The 24,808-nt window shown below is 39.4% G+C and overlaps 1 protein-coding gene across 1 annotated transcript in view; it reads left to right on the top strand.

The window, feature by feature from the left end:
• The window catches only part of TRMT44 (tRNA methyltransferase 44 homolog), a 28,753-nt gene extending 4,819 nt beyond the window's left edge, over nucleotides 1–23,934 (top strand). The window contains exons 2-11 of the mRNA XM_075194380.1: nucleotides 2,130–2,247; nucleotides 7,568–7,787; nucleotides 8,907–8,975; nucleotides 9,877–9,984; nucleotides 11,275–11,346; nucleotides 11,732–11,838; nucleotides 13,834–14,017; nucleotides 17,820–18,204; nucleotides 18,338–18,454; nucleotides 23,344–23,934. Of these exons, the coding sequence (XP_075050481.1) occupies nucleotides 2,130–2,247; nucleotides 7,568–7,787; nucleotides 8,907–8,975; nucleotides 9,877–9,984; nucleotides 11,275–11,346; nucleotides 11,732–11,838; nucleotides 13,834–14,017; nucleotides 17,820–18,204; nucleotides 18,338–18,454; nucleotides 23,344–23,594 (1,631 nt within the window). The 3' untranslated portion in view covers nucleotides 23,595–23,934. The remainder of the gene's footprint in view (nucleotides 1–2,129; nucleotides 2,248–7,567; nucleotides 7,788–8,906; nucleotides 8,976–9,876; nucleotides 9,985–11,274; nucleotides 11,347–11,731; nucleotides 11,839–13,833; nucleotides 14,018–17,819; nucleotides 18,205–18,337; nucleotides 18,455–23,343) is intronic.
• The last annotated feature ends 874 nt before the right edge of the window (nucleotides 23,935–24,808 follow it).

Raw genomic sequence — 24,808 nt, 5'->3', positions numbered from 1 at the left:
CAGAAACATAAGCTGTTATTATCCTCTTTACAAACCCAGTGTTCTCTCCAGCACCTGTATCCCGGGTGCTCCACCCGGCTGTTTTTACATGTCACCCGGCTCTTGGAGACCAACAGAGTCCTATTATTACAGAACAAACCATTGTTTCTCCTATTAGAACAGGCACTATGTGAGCACTACAGCCAGCAGTGTGTGTTAGACCACTGACCACCAGTCTGACCAGTCCTGGCAGGTGTGGACAATAACCTTCAACATTTTTCATTATTATTGCAAAATATTACAACTACCCCACCTGTCTTTTTCTTAATTCTACCCGGCTGGCAAATTTTTTTTAGGAAGAACACTGAAGACTATTGTATTATTCCATTTATAGTACTTCATTCTGAGCGCTGTACTTGCAATATACAACCTTTAAAGTAAAGTCACACAATAAATGACTGTTAGGTCCGATATTACATCAGTGTGTACGCTCCCACAATCACGTTTTATTGTACCAAAGCACATCTTATCGTTTCATTGATTTTATAACCGGACTAAAAGTCTCTATAAAAGATGGAACGATGTTGGGCAAATTCTGCAGTGTGTACGCACTGGCGACTTAACAGTGTAGGCAGATCTCCATAGAGTTTACAGAGCTACAATCTTTTCAGCAGATGGTTATGAGAGATGAAGAGCACAGATCTGAAGGTAAATCGTGTAGGTGAATCTGCACGCTCATTGGGAGTAATTTTCTGTAGTGTGTGTACCCAGCTTAAGACTGTCTCTCTATCCATGAGCGGAGAATAATGCAGGCTGTTTTTTTACACAGCATCCTTCTTGATTTATCTACCCCACAGCATCAACTAGCCAGCACTGCAAGTAGTTTCCGTTGGTGATCCCTGTGCTTGGCGTTGGTAAACTGCCGAGCAGTGCAGCAGGTGGTTTCATGTTTGTGCTAACTTCACAACTTGGTACAGTTTTTAAAGCTAGACACCCACGTCTCCAGGACTACTATCTGTAAGGCAAATAGCGCATCTCCTTTACTTTGTGCCTCAGATAGTGAATCGATAGGCTGCATTCCCAAAGCTCGTTGATTAGCTGACAATATGTCTGCCTCCGTTATGAGCAACCACCTGCTAAACTTTCGTTCTTTCTCTGTGCAATTGCTTGTAGAACAGTCCCTAATTCTACTGACGTTTTGGGTTAAGTGCATTGTGATATATAAATTCCTCTTGCTGTTTAATTATTCTTGTCTTTCTGGTTATGGTAACGTTGGTAAACTACCAAATTACCAGGAAATTCCATTGTAATTTTTGCTTTTTAACAAGGTATTTTTGTATAGTGGCGACATTTCTCTGTCTCCTATACTTTACATTTTCTATCTGCACATGTTAAAGGATATGTCCACTTTTCTTCCATTAAATATATTGGGTTGAAACATCCATATTTCCCATACATATCTGCCAATACAACATGGTACCTGTGAGCAAGCACTGTCTGGCTAGATCCATCTCACTGCAAATGTCCATTTTGTGTTACTTTCTCTGCAGACGTTGTTGGCTTTCAGGACTCACGCACTAGCTGAGGAAATTATGCTTTTGTCCTTTAGGAACATATTAGGTCCCAGGAGTTTAAGTGAAGTGCTAGGTTTACTTTTAATTTGTGAGATTACTGATAATTTGGTCATGAAAAGTAACTGATGTAGCGCAAGCCCCCAACAGTCCTGCTTTTAACGTGTGCTAAGGGGGAGAGGCCAGTTGGCATCACTATATTAGGGGCATGCCCAAGCTTGTCTCTTTTAAATTAGCAATGTTGGGAGGTATAGTAGAGGTATGATTTTGCATTGATTCCATTGTGATCTTTGTTTTATAGGAACACTTGTCTATTACAATGCGCCTCTATGACTTGTATTATCTTTAACATTTAGACTAGGCTTATACTGTTCATAAATTAATAGCATTCATTGTTTTATCAGAGCAGTGTAATGACCACCGCATGAACACAGTGTTTAGATTTAATTGAGTCTTAAAAGTATATCACATTGAAAGGCATCGTAATTTTTCTCTGCAGTTGTAAACCTTGACAATCCTTTAGTGTAAGTGAAATAATGGTAGATAAGTAATGTGAATGTTTTCTAAAACCCTTTCCAGATGTCTCCGGCAGAGTTGTGACATTTATACCATTGGAAGAACCAAGCCAGGGATGTTTTCAGGTCAAGAAAAACAACATTTATCAAATCCGTCTTGAACATGCCGAGGATGATAAATGGTGAGCGGAGGGGAGAGAAATTTCAGCACTTCATATACTAGCATTAAGTCCCAGCCTCTACCATATGATGTATAGCTCCTTCTGGCCACATAAGTGACCAGTATGACACTTGTCACTGGTTAATTATACTCGTTTATTCTCCCTCTGAACTGCATTTACTGACATGACCGATGTTGCCACCTACTTCTATTTATTGACTTCTGTGACAATATCTCCGACTGAAGATCTCGCTGCGAAATGAGAATTCTCTTTCTCACTTGTATTGATGTCACTTAATTCAATTATAGATAGATAACAACACAGTAGACCTGTATTTTGTTTTAAATGGTCTCCTTTTTAAAATATTCCAGTGTCAAGCTGTGGGAATTGAACTTTTGAATTCTCAATGTACATTTTAAAAAAAACTATTAAATTCCAAAACTAAACTATTCAGATATGGGCCATGAAGCTAAAATATCAGTGGTAGGCTATGTGGACATATAGGTTTTTTTGTTTTTGCTTTTCTGTGATTTTTATTTATTTATTTTCTTCTTTTTTTTTTTTTTTTTTTTTTAGATATATTTTTAGTACACTTTTTTTATTTACTAGATACGTATTCTTTCTGTCTTTTATCAATTCCATTGTCCTAAAACAGGGGTGTGGTAACCATTACAAAAACTGATCTGCAACAGGTAACAGTTAGTATCTGGGTTTTTTTTTTCTATCTTTTTGCTTGAACATGATAGTGAGGATATTTAATGTGGCTGTATGCACCTGCCTGTACTTCTACAGTCTTATTGGTGGGCCAAGGACACTAAAGAGGCAGGAAGCGCTCCAATTAATTTTAAATTGATTTTGCTCTCTCACCGCTCCACATCTGCTTCACCACTTTGCAAATCCCTGCACTGGCTCCCTGTGTCCTCCAGAATACAATTCAAATAACTCACCAACGCCAGCCCTTTATACATCTTAAATTTCATATCAAAATACTTTCTCTCCCGCCTTCTTAGGTCTTTAGATCTACCCCCGACCTGCGCCTTGTCTCGTCTCTGGTAACCACCTCTCACTCGCGCCTACAAGACTTCTTCCGTGCTGCTCCCCACTTATGGAGTTCCCTACCACGCCCAATCAGGCTTTTCCACAGCCTTCAAATCTTTAGAAGTTCTCTAAAAACCCATCTCCCTTTTTTTTTTTTTTTTAATAGAGCTTATCTTATCCCTGACAGTATTCAGACTAACGCACAACTGTCCCAAACTCCACTCTAAGCCACACTCGCTCCTCTTGTTTCAGCTGTGCCCTCTTCCACTTAGAATGTAAGCTCTAATAAACAGGCTCCTCTATACTCTGTTTTCATGTCTGCGTTTATTTTGTCTGCCCTGTATTAGGTATGTCCTGTTTTCCCTACTGTGGGACACTGTGGCAACTTACAAATCTACAATAATAATACAACTAAATTGTTCCTGCTTCCTACCATCTTCCAAACAAACCACATGCATTTAATCTGTTAGCTGGATACCCAGAAAGTTGCAGAAAGAGTTGATATTTGGAAATAATGTAGTGAACATAGATCATTTCTTGCTGTGGTGACTATGAGGAGCACTTCTTTATAATTTAATCAGTAGAGGATGCCATGGGCAACATGGTGAGAGAGGGGTATTTTTTAAATGTAGCTTAGTGTGTTTAAGACTTGTTCCAAATTACTTTAAAAAAAAAAAAGTATTCTGGATATTAGATCCCAAACGTGTACAATTAAATAGCTTAGTTTATGCTTCAATAGAAACCCCGAGCCTTCAGTATGAAAGTAGCCCACTTTATTGGCTTATTTTTTTCTTTTTTAAAGCCTCTTTGTTATGTCTCAGAACTTTTTCGCTAGATTGTTCCTAAGCGTTGCCTGTGTGCCAGGGTAATTCATTACTATATTTCTCTGGCTGAAAGCAAACACATTAGTTTGCAGTTCCAGTAATCACGTTTCTATTTACTTAAATTTAAATGAAATTCCTGTGCTTTTATTTCAGTGTCCACCCTTTTATCTTGTCTCAGCAAGTCGTTAAGGCTGTTTGTTCTCTTTGAGGACGCAGGGATTATGAGGATGCGCGGGCATTTATAATGCTCTACGCTATCTGCTTTTATTTATGTTAGCTGTTGATTAATTGCTTGCTCAGGCAGGTTATGTTTTTAATTAGCCCTTGGATATGCACTGCAAGACGAATGGCTTCAGCTGGCTTTTTTATTTTAGCTTCTGAGCTACAGCTGTTCTTTGTTAATAAAGAAGATGCCATCTTTATCCCTGTCAAGTACACCCATCACTTATTCAACATACTTAACCACCTAATAACACTACATCATATATCTATGTCTCATTGCTTCGATGGCTATCTATGTTCGGTGGCCTTCCACCGCAACCAACCATGCCTAACTCAGCTGGTTTCGATATATGCCTGTGAGCCTGTTCAATACAGTTCTCACCTCATTTTGCTCATGGGGGGTGAAGCCTAAGTAACATCAGAACTATAGCTGGGTACACACTACAGGGTTTTTGTCCAATAATCGTCTCAACCAGCCGACATACGACCACTCGTTCAAATGTTGGGTCAGTGTGTGTGGTGACACGAAGGTCGAAAGTCTGCTCAAATGGACGATTGTCGCCTCATTTGGTTGGTCATACCGTTAAATATTTTCGTTCCAATCTCGATTCCGTTGTGTAGTGTGTATAAACTGCCGACCGATCCACGACAATCCCCCGATACTTCCTCATATACTTCCGAAATTGCAATCGCTGCTCACGACAACATGGCTGTAAAAAGTCGCTAACGGGACGTCCGCTCTTCCCTTTATCGTCTAAACCAAGGCTAGTGTGTATGCAGTCCATGGACAGAGCGATCGGACCATCGATCACATGTAAAATCGATCGGCATAAAAAGTTGGTGGAAAATTCTGTAGTGTGTAGCTTAAGAATTCCAGCACCAGAAGGATCTCCCAGAACGCAAAGCAGTAAACCATACCCACAGGATCAGCCCAGATGAGACCCTGGATGAATGAGCTACACAGATTTAAGAATGATTGATGTATTAATTATTTTAAACCCCTCCTTTGCCACCAATCTCCATTTAGAACACCAAATTATTCTTGTATGAGGTTTATTGAGAGAGGTACTCAAACATGTATTCTGAATCTCTTAGCACATTTGCCAAGAAAAAATTGATAGGGTCATGTCAATTACATTTTAGATCCTACTTTTAATGTTGGGTTGAGTGGTGGGCTGGTGGCTCTGAACATAAAACAGCATATTCCTCTTTCCAGTGCTTCAAATCCGTGGGGTTCCGGGTGATTTACAAGATTGGGACCCCAGGTGGCATCTCTCTTAAGACCCTGGTAATTATAAGAAAAGAGGAAAAAATAAACACACAACATTTTAAAGCAGTTTATTGGAATAAACAAATCTTTTCTTCTATTAAAGTGGGGAACAAGGGTTTTATGTGTGTGTGTCCCAATCTTAGTCCCTAATCCAAGTAAGAAACTGGATCTTGTGCCTAACTCCTGGGTACCCATGTCCTGCGTGAATGGGGATATCTTTTTCTCTTTGGAGCCCCGCTGTGACATTATTCCTTCGGAGGAGAAAGCTCTATGTAAGTAGCAGAGAACCCTTCAATGGGCTCTGACCACTGTCGCCGACATCTACTTGACGTCCCAGAATGCTGTGCTCACAGCCTGGGATTATGGAGCGCCAAACTTAAAGTTACTCAAAGGAGAACTGGTCAAATGGTGCATTAACTTTCAGAGAGGAACTGAGGTGTGCTGAAGCAGGTTACTATTCATGCAGAATTAAGGGGTTAATTAGGATGTACAATGGAATGGTTAAAGGTGCAAAATTGGTTTAAATGATGGGGAGAAGGGGTTAATGATTCTGTGGATGGTGTCTATAATGAAGAGGAGGGTGACATGTTGAATGGAGGGTTATGATCAGAGGAAGACAATGAGGAGGACAATGGGATGGAGAAGGTAATTGAGGTGGCAATGATGGAGAATGGTCAAGGAAGGATATAAGGGTGTTGAAAATAGAACTAGTGTGGACATAGAAGGTGATGGGGAATTGTTGTCATGTGTACTGAAGGGGGTGTACTATTTGTAAGCTGTGTGTAATATTGGGGCTAGTCTGCTATTTTGTTAGTAGATATCATTATGTTTTCAAATTTATAAACTAAGAAATGGAAGCACAACTGGTCTTCTCAGTAAAATATACCACCAAACATTAATAGATATAAAAATAAATTTATTAAGAATAAATTATTACAAAAAACAAACTGGAGTCTCTATTGGAAATATAGTTAGATCGATTCACCTGTATAATACAGTATGTAAAAATAGGTGTGTGAGATTGCTGCTGTCTAACAGAACGGACATTTTTGTTTAGATATTTTATTATACAGGAGGATCGAGACTCCAGTTTGTTTTATTGTAGTTTATTTTTAATAAACTTATTTTTATATTTATTAATGTTTGGTGGTACTGAGGAGAAGACCGGTTGCTCTTCCATTTCTTAGTTTATATATTTTCTACTACTAAAATTGGTAACACAACAATTTTCTAAGGGAGCAGCTCTTGGTAATAAGTGGTGGTTACACTCTCTTTTGTGACTATATTGAGTAGTATTATTATTATTATTTTATTTTTTGGTGTTTAAAATCAGCACCCAGAAAATATCCCTCTAGGATATAGTGTTTTGTTTTAAAATTTGACTGGCTCCTAGGGGTATATTTACTAAACTGCGGGTTTGAAAAAAATGGAGATGTTGCCTATAGCAGCCAATCAGGTTCTAGCTGTCATTTTGTAGAATGCACTAAATAAATAACTAGAATCTGATTGGTTGCTATAGGCAACATCTCCTCTTTTTCAAACCCTCGGTTTAGTAAATATACCCCCTAGAATCTATTCTTGTGTCCGGATTTATAGCTTATGTTACAGAGGGTAAAAAAATCCTGTCTGGTGGTCACTGCTTTGCTTCATAAGGATTTATACTCTCCAATAATTATGAAGTGTGGAGGTTCAGAGACTGGGTACAGGCAAAATTAGACTCTGACTGTGCAGACTGAATCCCTCCTCCCTGGATGGGACATAACCCAGCTTATAACTTTAGTTTATCTGAAATCTCACGTTCAGCAGTAAAGCAGCTAAAAATCTTACTCATTCTAAATAAAATGTACAACTCCTATATAACTCATTTTCTTCTTCCCCTTTAATAAATAGCATTCATTTGTATCCATATAATCGGATTTTGTTCCGTATTTCGTTTCCCAGACATCGTTAAAACCCCTTCTTTCCATTTCTTGTATTTTTTTTTCAGGTCAGTCTCCTTGCTGACTTTATATTCAGAAGGCTGGGATTCAGATGGTGTCATATACCCTAAAATCTCCTGGATGACAAATGAGCTGCTGTCTCGGCTGGCAAGGTGGTCCACAGAGGACAGGAGAAGCGACTTTAAGAGCACCCTATCGCTCATTGCTGTGGATAAATATAGCAAGCTGTACCAGAGCCTGAAGGAGAAATACAAAGAGCTGGTGAAGGTAACTGGCACTTGTCCATCGCTGCAGTCCTCACTCTTTCAGCAGAGATATTAAAATGAAATCCTTAAAAATGAATGGTTTCCCCTGCTCAGTCTTCCCATTTCCCAGCAGCATAAATCATGAAATAATGATAAATCCCTATTAATTGGGTGTTTTATGAAGTATAGCTACATTATTTAGGGCTGACACGCCGTGCCTTTGGAAAAACACTAATTAAATCATACTTGTACTTTGTCCTCGCTTTAACAGAGCGTTAGAGGCATGTTTATTAACGTGTCTCAGTCTGCTTCCAGCATTGTGCAACACGTACCTAAATAAACGTTTCCGCTCCTCTGTATTGTACTGAGAATTGATGCTTCTGAACAAGAAACATCCAAATTGATGCAAAGCTAATTCTTGTCAGAAGTGTGTGTTTGTGAGTTCTATTCACTTACATTTATTTTTTTGTGGACTACCTAAGTCGAAGCGCGTTTAATAGGTTTTGAGGAAGCACATGATATGCTTTGAAATAACAGTCAGTTGATAACTGGAAAGGTTTGTCTTTTTTACATCCTGCCCTAGGCTCCCATTCCCGTCGTGGGTTGTGTGTGGACATTCTAGAATGTCAGCTGGTGTCTTTAGAACATTCTAAAATGTGGATTGAGAACCCTTCACACTAGATAATTAATGGGATCCTCCTCACATGTACCCTTACACATGTAGTATACTCTTATCCACATACATATTTTGTGGCTATTGGGTGCTCTCAAGCAGTTAATTATCAAATAGGGAGAAAAAAATATTTCTTATATGTAAAGGCACTCCTAAGGTCAAAGCTTCCCTTGACCCAGAGAAATGGCCCTATATATAAGTAGACTTTATTTTCTCCCTATATATTTTTAGAGCATTCACAACCATGTAGCACCTTTTAATGTATCTGGAGATTAGAGTGTGCACTCCAGTACACTTTCACTATCACTTTTTATCTTAACGTGATTTTATTTTACCTTTAATTATTGCAGGTTTTTCAAGTGTAATTTTGCTCTAGGCTTTACAGCATGTGTATGAGTGATATTGATGTGTATAGGGAGGCACATGTTTAGCACATAACTCAAAAAGTCTGTTTATTTTTTTCCAAAGGTCTGGCCAGAAGTCACAGATCCTGAAAAGTTTGTGTACGAGGATGTTGCCATAGCAACCTACTTGTTAGTAAGTCTTGTGTCTGAAATTTGGGTTTTCTGTATATATTTACAAACATTTTACTTTATATTGTACGTGTTCATGGTGTGATCAGAGCAGGGGCCTTTGTCATGTGCTAAAACACTCAACATTATGCTGAAGGCATATTTACCAGTCCAAACCTTGAGTCATTTTGCAAGAATTACCGGTATATTTCCCACATACTAGGTCTGTAACATTAATCAGAAAAAACTAAGGGCACTGATCTAATCTTCTGCTCACATGAACGGTCATTTGAGGCTTTGACATGCCCCACTTACAACTTGTATTAAATACATTTGTTCTTCTGTCTTCTTCTATTTTTAGTTTTTAGCCATGTTATATTATAAGGCAGAATTATTTGTATTTGTTTTAGTCGCTATTTTTGTGGTCCATGGATACAACACAAAGCTGCTCTATAGATACACTTGAGTGGAGAGTGTGGCAGTATGTGTTTGTATTCCAGGGGACCCAATATATAAATACAGGTCAACGTATTTAGGAATAGTGTATAATAATTAATGTCATCTGAAGGTTGGCGAGTCCTCTATATTGGTTTTGTCACCCGGTGCTACTGCATTGAGTGAGGACATAGGAGTGTGAAGGTCATTTTCACTCTAGTGATAGTACAGTTTCCCTTTACCCCCTGAATACTATGAAATGACTGAATGGATCCGTAAGGACAACCAAGAAAATGTAAGGTAACAAGTACCAGTGTGTACTATAACATGATAATATTAGTTGGACCTAGATCCCCTTTAATATATTTTGGCGATGCTGGTGTAGCTATTTTACATTCTGGATTCCTTGTGGGGGCATTGCTGTTATCGGCATCTGATATTTTGTCTTGGGCTCGTGCATTTTGGCTGACTCCTGTTTTTATATTTTATAGGTTCTCTGGGAAGAAGAGAGATCAAAAAAGCATCTAACGGAGAAGCAATCCTTTGTCGATTTAGGGTGCGGAAATGGGCTTCTGGTCCATATTTTAAGCAATGAAGGGGTAAGAGCATGTTTATATGGAAGGGAAAAACTATCTGTTTAAATTCCTCATCTGTAAAATCAGATTTTACTCTTGTTGTAACCAATGTAGTGAGTGTTTAGAATGATATATTATCTTGCTCAGTTCCTGATGCTGTGATACTTGCAGCGAAATCGACAAACCATGCAAATATTACCCTGTACGTTGCCCTAAATCATGTCTGTGCCTGAGAATGATCCCATTGAAATTGATAAGACTTAGTCATGCTGAGAAACCTGAAATACAACTACTATCAGTCTGTGTGTGATCATTTGCCGACCATTCTAACAAGCCTTCATGTGGCCAAGCTGCTTATTGTACACGCCAGTCTCTTTGTGGCTGTCTTTAGCCTAAATAATCGTTTTTCAAAATCTGCAAATCGGAGAGCAGCCAGGATTATTTTGTATACCCAACCTGCTTCTTCATTAGTTGATTTCAATAAAGGGTTTAGATGCGAAGAACCGTTTTGTTTTTACTTTATTGTTTTTGCTCCCTGTTGATTCCAGAATGATCAAATAACTTGCCCAAGAGGGCTCATTTTTTGACATTGCATTTACTTGCAAAATTTGCAATGACCCGTAGAAACCAATCAGACACTTGCTGTCATTGTCTAACTTAGACCAATAAAAACTCATTTGTGATTGGTTGGTTTGGTGCAGGGCAAATTTTGCACCTAAATGCAGAGGTGATAAGTTAGGCTTTTTGATGACACTCCCCCCTTCCATAAAAGGTTAAAAGTATTGGGAAGAGGAGGCAAACTTGGTGAATGTTGTTCCGTGCTGTAATTAGTTCACACTCACACACACACACACACACACACACACACACACACACACACACACACACACACTCCCTCGATGTGACACACTGATGGATAGCAGTGGCAGAAGTGGATCAGTTGCAAGTCATCCATATTGGTGAGGACATGTTTTAAGCCCTTGAAGACATATGCCAACATCTTGAACATGGCACAAACAAATTGTGGATATATCTTTAAAGAGACATTAACTCTAAAATGCAATTCTTTATGGGAATTATTGTTTCTGTTTTGATGCTGCTTTTTAGGATAATGCCATCACACTTTACTCACCAACTAAACTTTTTTTTCTTTCTGTTTCCTTAAAACAAAATATAGTACATTTTCCTTATCTAATTGAAACATGGGCACCTATAATTTACCTGCCAATTAAATGAATAATTCTGCCCCACATTATTTCTTTTGGTCAATAACCTATACCAATGATTCGCTTTTTTTTTTTTTCCTTTTTAAAGCACCGCGGTCGAGGCATCGATGTCCGAAGAAGAAAAATCTGGGAAATGTATGGGCCGCAAACTATTTTAGAGGTATTCTGAAAATTTGCTCGAACGCAAAGTATGTAGTATAAGTGTGTAGTCTGGTTTGGCGTTTGACATTTTATGTAATAACTGCAGTGCTCCGGCACATAGCTTTACAATGTGGTGTTTGAATATTTGATCTGCTGTTTTCATTTACATTGTGTATTTCTTAGTGGGGAAAAGTACTTCTTCTTTTTCTTTTTCTTTTTTTTGCCTTTTTTTCTTTTGCATTTTTTTTGTTTTATTTGTTACCTCTGCTGAGACAATGAGGACCTTTTTACATTTGACCTTAAGTTATAATTTACTTAATGATCGTGTATGGTTGAGTTTCGATTCTGCGTGTGGATGGCCCTAAATAATATCTAATTCGTGGAAGCTTTTTTTTACCCCCCAGGAAACCGCAATCACACCAAGTGATGATTACTTGTTTCCAGACACGGATTGGATAATTGGTAACCATTCTGATGAACTGACGCCGTGGCTTCCTGTCATCGCCGCTCGGTAATGGAACAAGCAAGTTCTCATGTCATTCACAATCGAAACTAAATTCTACGGTGAACAATGTAAACCCAAATTATGCTCAAAACAATCAGTTGGACAGTTAGGAATGTATATAGCAAACACAGGTTTACTGGAAAGACTGTCCCAAAAAACACAATATTAGTACCCATCAAAAAAAAAATGTCTCTTCAAATATCCACCTTCCGCATCTCATTATAGTTACCTAACAAGTGAGGCTGAATAAATATTATATTACAAGTTAACCCATGCATGATACTCATGCATTCTAGTCAAATCAAGCTACTTAAGGTGTTAAAAAGGTTCTTGTCATGCATTTGGGCCCAGCCCAGGCCTCCTCAGGGGAAGAGCGTTACTTCCCGACGCAAGCGCCCTTTTTTAACGTGGTTTTGTCCACATGTCACCACCTCATCATTTTTCTCCATCACCTCATCCTTCATCTTCATCGCCACATCCTTCATCAAGCTACTTAAGGTGTTAAAAACTCCCCACTGTCACCCCCGGCAACCACCAACCACTCCCAACTGTCACTTCTCCTTCAAGAAATATATAGGTCAGTGTATAACTCTGCCCAGCAGGTGGCGCTGCAGCTTGGTTTTTTTTTTTCCACACACGCCACTAGGCATTTATATAGTAGATTCCGTCCTTCAAAAATGTAAATCTCATTTAAACTTGCTTATGCCCCAATATCCTTCACATTATTGCTCCTATACCAGATTTCATAAGGAAAGCCTCGTCTAGATTCTCAACGCTAAGAAAATATATCTTGCCGCAAAAATACATGCACAGTCTGTAAACTGGTGCAAACAGCTTTTACAGTGCGAGGCACATATATTTTTACATTTGTAAGCGACCTCAGTTTAGTACAACTTTGACTCGTATATGTAGGTTGTGTATGTATTCACCAGGTCTGCAGGGCAAGTCTACAAGATGATCAGTCCCTCTCTGCCTGCTTGGTTAGAAAAGAACCTCTCTACCGGCATAACAAACTGCTACAGTTGGATGACAGATACTTATGGACACTTCAATTCGGCTCAGGCATGTGCAGTCTTGAGACGCACTGAAATGATGTGTGTGTGTGTGTGTCAGTTAGTGTCTTTACTTGCTGTTTATCTAAACTATTATCTAAGCTATTATCTAAGCTCTTCCTCACTTTGAAACCGAGAGTCTGCATATTCCAGACATACTATGACATTGCATATATACATTAGGTTGGACTAATGCTCAGAGTGAATGACATTTACACTATTGATATACTGCGTCTCCTTATATATTAGAGACTCTATATAATGCATTTTTTTCTGGCCAGAATTCTTTAAATCAATATTGTTAATATCCATATTTATGGGTGTTTATACCTACTGTCAGATAACTCACATCAGCGCCAAGGAGCTTTAATATACTATCTACATTATAGCAATAACTTAGTAATAAGTGACCCTGTATGTAGAAAAGACAAAGCCGGGTACATACCACATAGTGCCGCTGTAACAATAAATAATAAACTATATAGGACTATAGATTTCAAGGTACTCTGATTAAACAGATTGGCCAGTAAATTAGATTTTGTTAGGTGCTAAATACGTGCTACTGGTAATGTACCAGAACCAATATCAGAGATCCTTTATCCTGTATTCAGGGAACAGGCTGAACCCACTTTTTGGTGTCTCTGTATTATATTGGAATATGAGCAGTTTCCTACAGAGCATTATTTTTTGAGTATTTGCTGGACTTTAAAGGGCTAGTAAGCCTAAAAATACAATTCCATGAGTTATGACTGTACAATAATATTCATATATAAGTACACAGATTTTATTATATTATCATACCTGATATAGTTGACAATTGGTAACAAGCATATTTTTCTGTCCTTGCGACAACAATGGAGTCTTTACTGACCCACAGTAGTAAAGTATATTTAATTGTACAATACTGTGCAACTACCTGTGTGTCTTCATTTGATATCCTCTCTTCCAGGTCTTCCTACTCTTGTTGCTTCTTTGTATTACCCTGTTGCTTCTTCAATTTCTATGGAAAATACAACAGAAAATCCAGTAAGAAGACTCAATACAGAGAATACCTCGACTTTGTTACTGAAATTGGCGCTCAGTGTGGATTTAATGTGGAAGAAGATTGTCTTAGAATCCCATCAACCAAGCGAGTAAGTACCCTCTCTGGAGCTTTGATGTATTACTTTCTGTCAAAATAGCGTAATCGATATTAAGATGATGGATATTTGCAAATTGTCATTGGGTACATTTAAGAATGCATGCTGTTTTGTCAAAATTGCATTATCTGTTTGCTATCTAAAATCTTAAATTAATAGTACAGCCTGATTTAAAAATGTAATTGCTGTATATAATTATAAATACAAGTACCATTATTGAATCATGAAATGATACCCTTTCCTCTCTGTTCTAAATGCCTTAGGTATTATTTAAATTAGCCGTTGATGTGGGCAGAGGTTCCTGTGATACTGAGCTCATGTGATCATTCAGAGCCAATGTACTGAAAGCTGGCAGCCTGATGATGTCACATGATGTTTCTCAGGAGCACACTGAGCATGCTCCTGCCAGTACCTGGGATGTTCACTCACTCATTAACACCATGAATATTTATAGCTGCCCAGAAGATGGATAACCTCTTGCAGACCTGTAGAAATGTGACTATAGAAGAAAATATACTACAGTATCTCCCAGTAAATTAAACTTCTGTTTAATTATTTATCTGCTTAGCTATCAGTTTAATATGCAGTTGCATCTAAGTGACAGGTTCCCCCCCTCATTTTCTGCTTAGGAATTTGACCCTTTTGCCAATCTATTTAAAAAGTCTTATTTGCTATTTGACCTAAGTAGAGGTGGAAGTGGCAGAACTATAGCAATGTAACAATTTAGAAATGGAGTGCAAAGAAGGGCAAACCTACAGAAAAGTCAAAATGGTAATTCTTCCCCCTCATGGGTATTATTATAAATACATATAGTAATAAATCATGTCTAACATACCCTATTATGCAGACTTGGCTATTATATTATAATACATAATTTTAATACTGAGAATTTGTGATTTGTAATAATCTTCATATATTGTGAGTCTTTTTGTTTGATTTAGTCTTCTGCCATATTCTGAAGTGCATATAATTTATATATATATATATATATCTAATATATATAAGCCTAGCGGCGTGTGTTAGTGTGTGTGTGTGGAAAAAACTATTTTCTCAGAAAGGGCTCATCCAATTGACCTGAAATTTGGTATACTGACATTATTTGACAAAAAAATTATAATAGTGAAGCCAGTTAACTTCCATCATCCCCCCTTCCCCCCGTGGGAGGGGTAGTAAAGGCTAAATTTACCAGTTAAGGGCTCAAACTCTTGACCGTGTGGGTATTTATTTACCAGAGCCTGTCTTTGGTCATGGACAATTGTATGTCGCATTTTCACGAGTACGGAGAAGCAGTGATGTGAAAGTGCAGGTTATGAATACTGCCCTTCAAGGAAGACTGATTGAGCACAGCGATAAGGTGTTTAGCAGAAATGTTGTGTATCGAGAGGTTTTTAGAACAGTAAGACGATGGAGATTAAGGATGTGGCGATAAAGATGAAGGATGAGGTGATGGAGAAGAATGATGAGGTGGTGACATGTGGACAATACCACGTTAAAAAAGGGCGCTTACGTCGGGAAGGAACGCTCTTCCCCTGAGGATGCCTGGCCTAGCCCCAAATGCATGACAAGAACCTTTTTAACAACTTAAGTAGCTTGATTTGACTAGAATGCATGAGTATCATGCACGGGTTGACTTGTGTGTGTGTGTGTGTGTGTGTGTATATATATATATATATATATATATACACACACACACACGTATGCCCTTGGTTTAGTTTTGTATGATCATATATCTGTTGAAGGGTCTAACAGATATAGGAGCTGACTCGTTACATTTAAGGATATTTTGTTTTTAATAATTTAAGTAGTAAAAGATTAATTTTTTTACAGTACTATCAGAAATCACTACTAAACAGAATAATGGAATTAAAGGTCACTCTGGATTGACCTATAATATCATTGTTGGGTATAGCACAATTATGTCAAAGAGCTACCAATCAAACATAATACAGCCCTATGTGACCTGTTTTTAATGAAGAAACTATTTTATGACCTTTACAATATACAGAGAGCTTTCTGCTTATATATATATATATATATATATATATATATATATATATATATATATATATATATATATATATACAGTCAGTCAAGTCCATAAATATTGGGACATCGACACAATTTTCATATTTTGGGCTCTATACACCACCACAATGGATTTGAAATGAAACAAACAAGATGTGCTTTATCTGCAGACTTTCAGCTTTAATTTGAGGGCATTTACATCCAAATCAGGTGAACGGTGTAGGAATTACAACGGTTTCTATATGTGCCTCACACTTTTTAAGGGACCAAAGGTAATATATATATATATATATATATATATATATATATACAAGTTAACCCGTGCATGATACTCATGCATTCTAGTCAAATCAAGCTACTTAAGGTCTTAAAAAGATTCTTGTCTTGCATTTGGACCTAGCCCAGGCCTCCTCAGGGGAAGAGCGTTACTTCCCGACGCAAGCGGCCTTTTTAATGTGTGTTCATGAGGTAAAATTACCTCACGAAAATGAGTTTGACCCCTCAACTCGTAAATTTAGCCTTGACTACCCCTCCCACGGAGGAAAGGGGGGATGATGGAAGTTAACTGACTTGACTATTCTAATTTTTTTGTCAAATAATGTCAGTATACCAAATTTCAGGTCAATATTCATGAGCCCTTTCTGAGAAAATAGTTTTTTCCACACACTAACGCACGCTTCTACACATGTGAGTTCTTGAGGTAAAATTACCTCACGAAAATGAGTTTGAGCCCTACCAAATTTCAGCCCTTTTTGAATTTTTTTTCCCACACACACTAAGAATTTAGTAGGTCAGTGTATAACTGCCCAGCAGGTGGCGCTGCAACTTGTTTTTTTTTTTTTTTCACACACAGACAGTCGCCACTAAGCATTTATATATTAGATATATATATATATATATATACTGGCCTTGGCAAAAACATCTGTTTAAAAGTTAGGCAACAGAAAATTTGTTCACCGTCCACTTGAAAATTACAATGTAGCTCTCATTTCGACCATTATAAAATATTCTGTGTCCATCCCCATGACTGCAGAGCCCGCCAACTCACTCCAGTTCTTCATAAAAGGTAGAAATATCAGCTGGGTGGTTACAGGTATTTGTGCTGATCTCCTAATACAGACCCGTACAGAGGCACCTCCATTTTTTTTGCATGTTTGTGCTGTATCTTTTTTACCTTTTTTTTTTTTTAAATAATTTTTTTTTCCACAGTACCAGTGCTTTCTGTCTGTTGCTTGAGCACCATATGATGTATGGGGATAAGATTTTCAGGGAGGTTGTCTTCCCATGTGTCTTAGTGGAAGGATACCAAGTCACTATTTACAAGGCACTGGGTACAACATACAGCCCTCCTAGATATCTCCTTATTTAGGCTTGGCAGTCCACTTGGTAATCTCCAGTGATGACTGCAGCATGGACAACCATTTTCAGTGTCTGTCATAAGACCCTTGTGCTAGTTACACTCATGCAGGTTCTGTCAACCAGATTGCTAACTTCTGACCATTAAAAGAATGTGAAACCCTCTTCTATCAAAATGTGAAAACCACATATGTTCCAGGAAGTAGGAGGAGAGCATGAATGGACAACTGTCCAATGGGATCTAGCCATTCGGATGTACCATTTTGACATCATTGTGTGGCCAAATTTATCCCACAAGTATCGGTCTGAAGATTGTATTTATTAGCTTATAGTTACATAAAGTACTTTACTATTGTATTCTGTATGAAATGTATGACATTATTATGATTTAGTCTACGTAATGATTTCACCACAGGTGTGCCTTATAGGAGAGACAAGACGGTATCCCCCTCAGGAAGAAGCTCAGGTTGATGAACAGAGAGCTCAGTATATAGCCAGTCATTCCTCTGACTCTACAGGTGCTAAAGACGACTCCAGGCTTTGTGATGGTCATGCAGACTCTGCTGATGGAGAAAAGAGTTCAGATGTTTCCACCAAATGCCCAAAGATAGAGCATACAAACTGGATAGCCGGCTTCCGACCCAGGGACAAAGTAGAACAGATTAGGAACTGTGTCTTGCTTCCCAGAGACTTTATTGATAAGGTTGTCCTGCAAGTTGCACAGTTACTACTATGCTCTAACACAGAGGACCAGAGTGACAGTGTCCATGATGGAGCAGAGTACACGTGGAACAAGGGAAGTAAGTGCTCTTTTCTATTGTTGGATAGCAGTTTGGTGTTTTCTTGTATGAGATGAGTGATAAACAGGATACTATATTTGTCCCAGGATTCCGCTTTGTTTGCCTGAATAATGTTTTTATATTTCTTCTGTAGGATGTCTTCCATTACGAGAAGTAGCTGAAGTTCTAGACAGAGAAACTTTGCAGAGGTTGAAGAATGAATGTGGAGGCCTGCAGACCCTGCTTAGGAACAATCACCAAGTCTTCCAAGGTAACCGTAACTAGTTTCTTGCCTGTAAAATTGTCATGTATCTTTATGATCAACATCTGACTTCTTATTAGACTTATTAATAACATAGTGCTGATGGGACAAACGTCTTGTGATCTATAACAACCAATCAAGCATTGAGTTTTATTAGTATGTCATCTGATTGTTTGGTACGGATCAGCTGATTGCATGGCTGGTGTTTGTAGAGAAGATGAAACTTTTGCAGATTTGCATTTCTAAAGCTGAGCGGGAGCAGCCATATTTACCTTGTGTCGGTTACTCCGTACAAATTTCACATAGACAGCATGGTGTCATTATATGGCTATAGCCATGAGCTACAGGGAAGTGGTGCTAGTCATTACCTAAACAAAGTTGTGTTTCTCTTTCCTAGCATTGGGGGACACTGCGACAATGAGAATATAGTAGCTGGATCTGGAGTAAAAGCACTTTAAAACTCAGAACTGTTTGAGTGAATAGCTCCTCCCCTACTATGCCCCTTCCATCTACTGCCATCCTCAGTGTTAGTATAGTGTTTTTGGAGTAGAGCATGTTTCTGTAGGGCTCTCGCCCCGGATTTTTATTTTTACTGTTTGATTTTTATTTTTCATGAATGTTTTATTGTACAGGGGCGCCTCCCAAGGAGTGAATAGCCTGTCTGCTTTCCTCACACTGGCGTGTTCGACAGCTGTCCCTCTGCCTTTTCATAGCATGAGATCTTAACATTTAAGAATATGGCTTGGCCTCTGCAGTGCTCGCTCAACAGATCTCTGATGTCATTCTAGATGGTGGTAGTCCCATTTTGATTATGTTCTCCCATAGGGGCCTGGGCTCCAGCAGATGCAGTATTTCCAGCGTGATTAATCTGAGGTTTGTGTTCTACTCCATCCTCTTTCTGGTCCCAATGGCGGACGGATCATTTCATCTGATTTTTAATCTCAGAACTCTCAAAAAGCAGGTTCGGGATCTGGGATTTTGGATGGAGTTGTCACAATCCGTGATCGCGGGCTTTGAACATGGGGAGATTCCTGGTATCCTTGAACATAAAGGATACCTACCTGCATGTCCCCATATAGAAGGGACATCAGTGTTTCCTACGCTTTGCAGTCCACAATGCGCATTATGAGTTCCGGCGTTACACTTAAGAGTTTTCACCAAATTTATGGTCGTCATGGCTGGTCTCTTGCGTTTTCGAGGCATTACTATAGTGCCTTATTTGTACAACCTGTTGTTGAAGGCGGCATCCGAATATGTCCTCTCACAGCATATTCAAAAATCTATTCAGTTTCTGGAGACTCAAGGCTGGATTCTCAATCTGCAAAATTTGTCTTTGAGTCCAGAAAAACGGTTGCGATTTTTGGACCTCGACTTCAGCATGGTGTGCCAGAATGTGTTCCTCCCGGGAGACAAGGTCCCTTCTGGCCAAATGAGAAGTGTCCCTTCTACGCTGCATGAAACTGTTGGGAACCATGGTGTTCGAATCTGTACCCTTTGCCCAGTTTCATTCCTGGCTTCTTAGAAAATGGTCCAAATCTACCCTTCATTTGGACAGACAGATCATCATGCTGTCCTTCAAATCATTGGAAAGAACCTTGATTACCACAGGCGTCAATCTGTCCGGTTGGGGATGTGTTAATCAGTCATCTCCGGTTCCAGGGACACTGTTATGTAACTCAGAGCAATCAACAGGGTGCTGGTTTAGGGAGCAGGGGGTTCTGAAAGGACAGCCCCTGAAGATTGTCGGACAATGTTACAGTGGTTCCCTACCTGAACCATCAGGGGGGGGCACACATGACAATGCGGTAGACAGCACAGATTATGTCCTGGGCATAAGGCTATGTTCCAGTGATCTCGGCCATATTCATCCTGGGGTGGAGAACTGGGAGGCTGATTGATTACCTCAGCTGCAACAGGATTCATCCGAGGAAAGGAAGAGAAAGGGTATCGCCATGCTGGTAGCTCACATTGGCCGTGCAGGACATGGTACTCTGATATCCTGTGGATGATGGTAGATCGACCTAATCAGTTGCCTCTTTTGTCCAGATCTTCTAGTACAAGGCCCTGTTCGCTTTGTTGGTGTGGATTCTGAAACCCTAATTCTCCGGGCCTGGGTTTTCTTGCAATAGCTTGTGCAAACTATCATTAAAGCGCAGAAACCATCTTCCTCTACAAATTGCTATCTGATATGGAAAGCTTACGTCCAGTGGTGTGTAGGTCAAAGGTTTCTGACTTCCCGCACTAGTCTCTCCTGCCTGCTATCCATCTTGCTGGACAGTTTTGATAAAGATTTCCATCTCTCTCCTCTGCTGGTTTCGGCGCTCTCCATTACCTTTCAGCGCAGGTTGGCAGTCATGAAGGATGTGCAGACTTTTGTACAAGGGGTTTTCCATGCTCGGTCACCCTTTGTACATCCAGTAGAGCCTTCAGTGCTCCGGACTTTTACTAAGGAACCTTTTGAGCCTTTGGTTTTTGTTGATCTCTGTTAAGTTATTTGGAAGGTGGTGTTTCTACTTACTATCTTTTCTGCTCAACAGGTCTCTGAGTTGGAGTCGCTGTGCTGTAACTCTCCTTTCCGGTTTTTAAATCTGATAGGGCAGTGCTTTGCGTGAAACCCTCATTTGTGCCGAAAGTTGTCTCCCGTTTTCTTGAACCAGGGCGGTGTTTTGTGCTAGGTCAGTCTTCAGATGCGTCATTGCAGCTTCTAGATGTGATCTGGGCTCTTAAGTGCTGTGTGGATCATACGTCCAACCGTACGTTAATTCATAAAACTAATGACCTTTTCATCTATGTGATGCCCACGTGTTTAGCCAGCATCTAAGCAATCTATTGCTTGTTGGCTTATATTCACCATTTGTTTGGCTTGACCGGTGCCGGTGTGCTTGAAGGCTCATTCGACAAGGGCTCTTGGTGGTTCGTGGGCGGCACACCACTATGTTGGCCAAACAGTTGTGCTTGGCTGCTACATAGTAGTCTGTCCACACCTTTTCCAAATTCTACAAATTACAGGCTAGTCTGCCTCCACTGGGGGACACTGTGCTCCCACCCTTTGCTATGCCTTTTTTGTTCTTGGTGTTTACCTTTTAAGATGTTTCTTGCTAACGCCTAGTTAGGACTTCTCTTCTAGGCTTTGTTATACGAAAACTGAGGATGGCTCCAGATAGGAGGGACATAGTAGGGGAGAAGCTATCTGCTCAAACAGTTTTTTGCGTTTTCAAGTGACATAACTTTAGGTCCACCTACTATATACCCCCATTGTCGCAGTGTCCCCCAATGGAGTTAGAGAAATGGATTTTACAAGTAAAGAAAAAAAAAATCCCTTTTTTGCATTATTTACTTTTAGCATTGGGTGTGACTTTTATATCTATTATGAAACAAAAGGTATAAATCTATGCAGCATGTATTTCATTATACAATGTTACTATCATTTATTAGATTTTATTGTATTCATACTCCAGCTGCTTTAAAGGCAACATTGTCTTTTATTCTTTCTTATTTTACATAAGTCATTTAGTAAGGTCTCTGTACCCTGTGAATTAGATTCTCTGTAGTCTTGCTTTTCTCCTTCTAAATTGCTGTTATGACCTTAGTTCCCCTCTGTTCCCACAGGTAGAGACACCCCAGGGCTATTTTTAAACTTATTTCATTCTGAGAAAACTGAACAACAATTTCTACCACCATGTAATCTGTGACCTAAATGTAATATCATCTGTCTCTTTACAGAGAATTCAATACAGAGCAATAAAAACACTTTTGACAAATAGAAATGATTTCAAGGAGAAGCGGTTTCCTGTACATGTTCTCGAATGTTGAGGGCTAGTTCTGCTGTTTGATACTGATCTAGAGTATAGAGGTGGTTTAACAGCCGTCAGCTATTCTTAAACTGCAGTCCCTGCAATTATCACACTGCTCCAGGCCAGAGCCGTAACTTAGAATTCTAGCGCCCTGGGCGAGAAAGACAAATGCTGCCCCCCTAGCCCTCAATTTTAACCAAATTAACCTAAAATATTCCTAAATTGCGCCCCTCTTCAGCGTTGCGCCCTGGGCAGTCGCCCCTGTCGCACAGCCCTAGTTACGGCCCTGCTCCAGGCTAATAGAGAGTTCTGTTGTGACCATAAGTAATCGTTGATGGGTAACAGGCCAGATTTCAAGGGATGCACATTAAGAGCCTCATTTAGAGTCGGATGCAAAGTCCGTTTTAGGCGCATCAACCAAAATACCACTATCACGCATGTGCAGCAAGCACCATATCCGCCTGCATCTTGGACGCAATTTACACTTGCGACAGCTTGCGGCTTACTACGAGGGAAAGGGCAGAACGCGGAATTGTGAAGGTGTGACCCCGTGAGCAAATCCTGGGGTTGTATGCCACTCGTAATACCCTACCAAGCTGCGGCACACTCCCACTCCTGCATGTCTTAGGCGCACATTGCGTCCGACTCTAAATGAGGCCCTAAATGTATTGTAGGATTCATCTAACTGCTGCCATCTAGAAATCCCCCAGGTCCCTTAATGTTGCTATCCCTTATAAACCTATTTCCTGCCCCGTCTCTTTCCCGACACTGTAGGTTTCCATTAATGAATGAAACCACATCCTGCTTACCATTATCATTATCCACTTTTATTTATAAGACGCTACAAGTTCCGTAGCACCATTTTCAGAATTCATATCTATGCGCCCATCAGTTTCTGCCACTAGCAAAGTAAACCTTGATTAACCCACTTACTGAATTATGTCTCTGCTTCCTCAGTCTTCTATCTCTTCTCTCCACCAGCTGTGGCACCAACCTTGGACCCTCTATGCTCCAATTTCCCATAGATGCTATTTGAGCGTGGGTCTTCTTTATGGCGAATAACTGGAGTAAATATTCTTTTTTTTTTTTCTTTTGTCTTCATAGTGATGAATTCAGCGGTTGCTATACGGGACTGGAGCCAAGAAACTCAAACCACTTCAAACAAACACAGAACGGCAGCCAAGAAAAGGCTCTCGCCCGACGTTTTAAAAACTCGACTCTGCTGGTTTTATGTCAACCATCCCAACAAGTGCCCTCGTGCCTCCAGCAATTGCCCGTACGCCCACGGAGGGGAGGAGTTGCGACCGCCTTCGCTTCCTCAGAGGAAAAAAAACAGACACAAAGAAACCCATTAACAGACAATAAAACTTAGAAAGCCAATTTGTGCACATGTACCTATTTGTTTTATTTCTTAACTTTTTCTAATACGCTGATCCAAAGAAACAAAAGAACATTGTCTCTGAATTGATTGACTAATTATGCTGGAGATTTCGTTAACACTGTTTCCTTGGGGTTTTTTTTTGTGTAATTTGTCCGGTTTGGCCTGTACCACCTGCCACTGTCTGTTACAACAACAGCACAACCTATATATAATACATATGAACATAAGTTGCTGAACATTAGTATTATTAATATCATTGTACAGGGTGTTTGTTTGTTTTTTAGGTTAAGGTATTAAAGGACAAAGTGACTGGTGTTCTGTCTACTGAATGGAACAAAAGGTGTGGGGTAAAATTATAATGTACTGTGCGCAGTGTGAACCCACATTTAAATCATTACACAACTGACTAGAACAACTTGTAACAAATCAGCACTTAGCCTTATTTTCACAATAGCACAAGCTCTTCTATACACCTTGGACAGATATTTCAAAGTCAGGCTGTCTTCCCTTTTCCAACAAGATTGCAAATAAATGCACAAGTGTCTTTAAGAGGCCAGAAAAATTAAAATACAATTCAGTTTATATAAAATAGTACTAATAAAAATCACAAATATAAATGTAAAATGTCTTAGAGGTTATCAGAATTGAAGATAATGTTGGGATCATGGAGAATGTGATATTTTTCTACATAAATGTTTGTAAATATTATTAGTAGCTTTTATAACTTGCGCTTTAAACGGTCATTTAAATAAAAGTAATAGTAAGTTTAACAGGGATTTTACATGTAGTACACCCCTTTGAAATGAATGGAACAAATTCTGCTTGTGAATAAAATAAACAAAAAACAAAAAAAACAGGCAGTAGCTCCTCCTTCAGATCCTCGCCAGTCTCAGCAGCAGGCAACCTGAGCTGGGTTACACTAGAACTGTGATACCCACAAGTGTTGAGGTCACCCTGCCGTAGTGAAAACCAGCCCGATGCTGGTCTGTGCATGGTCTACCAGCCCTGGCGCTCCTCCCAACTCGCCTGTGGGGGTCGGGGGTAATGAAAAATGGGGTCCCCCTGAAGTTGCAACTACTGTCCTGTTCATTATACCAAAACAGTAGGAAAAAGATTCAAAGAAAATTTAATTTAAACACTGTCTGAACCACTTTTAAATTAAATGTTTTATTCTGCATTAAGCCACGG

This window comes from Mixophyes fleayi, chromosome 1 (assembly GCF_038048845.1).
Source record: "Mixophyes fleayi isolate aMixFle1 chromosome 1, aMixFle1.hap1, whole genome shotgun sequence".
Taxonomy (NCBI): domain Eukaryota; kingdom Metazoa; phylum Chordata; class Amphibia; order Anura; family Limnodynastidae; genus Mixophyes; species Mixophyes fleayi.
This window is presented reverse-complemented; position numbering and strand designations above follow the sequence as displayed.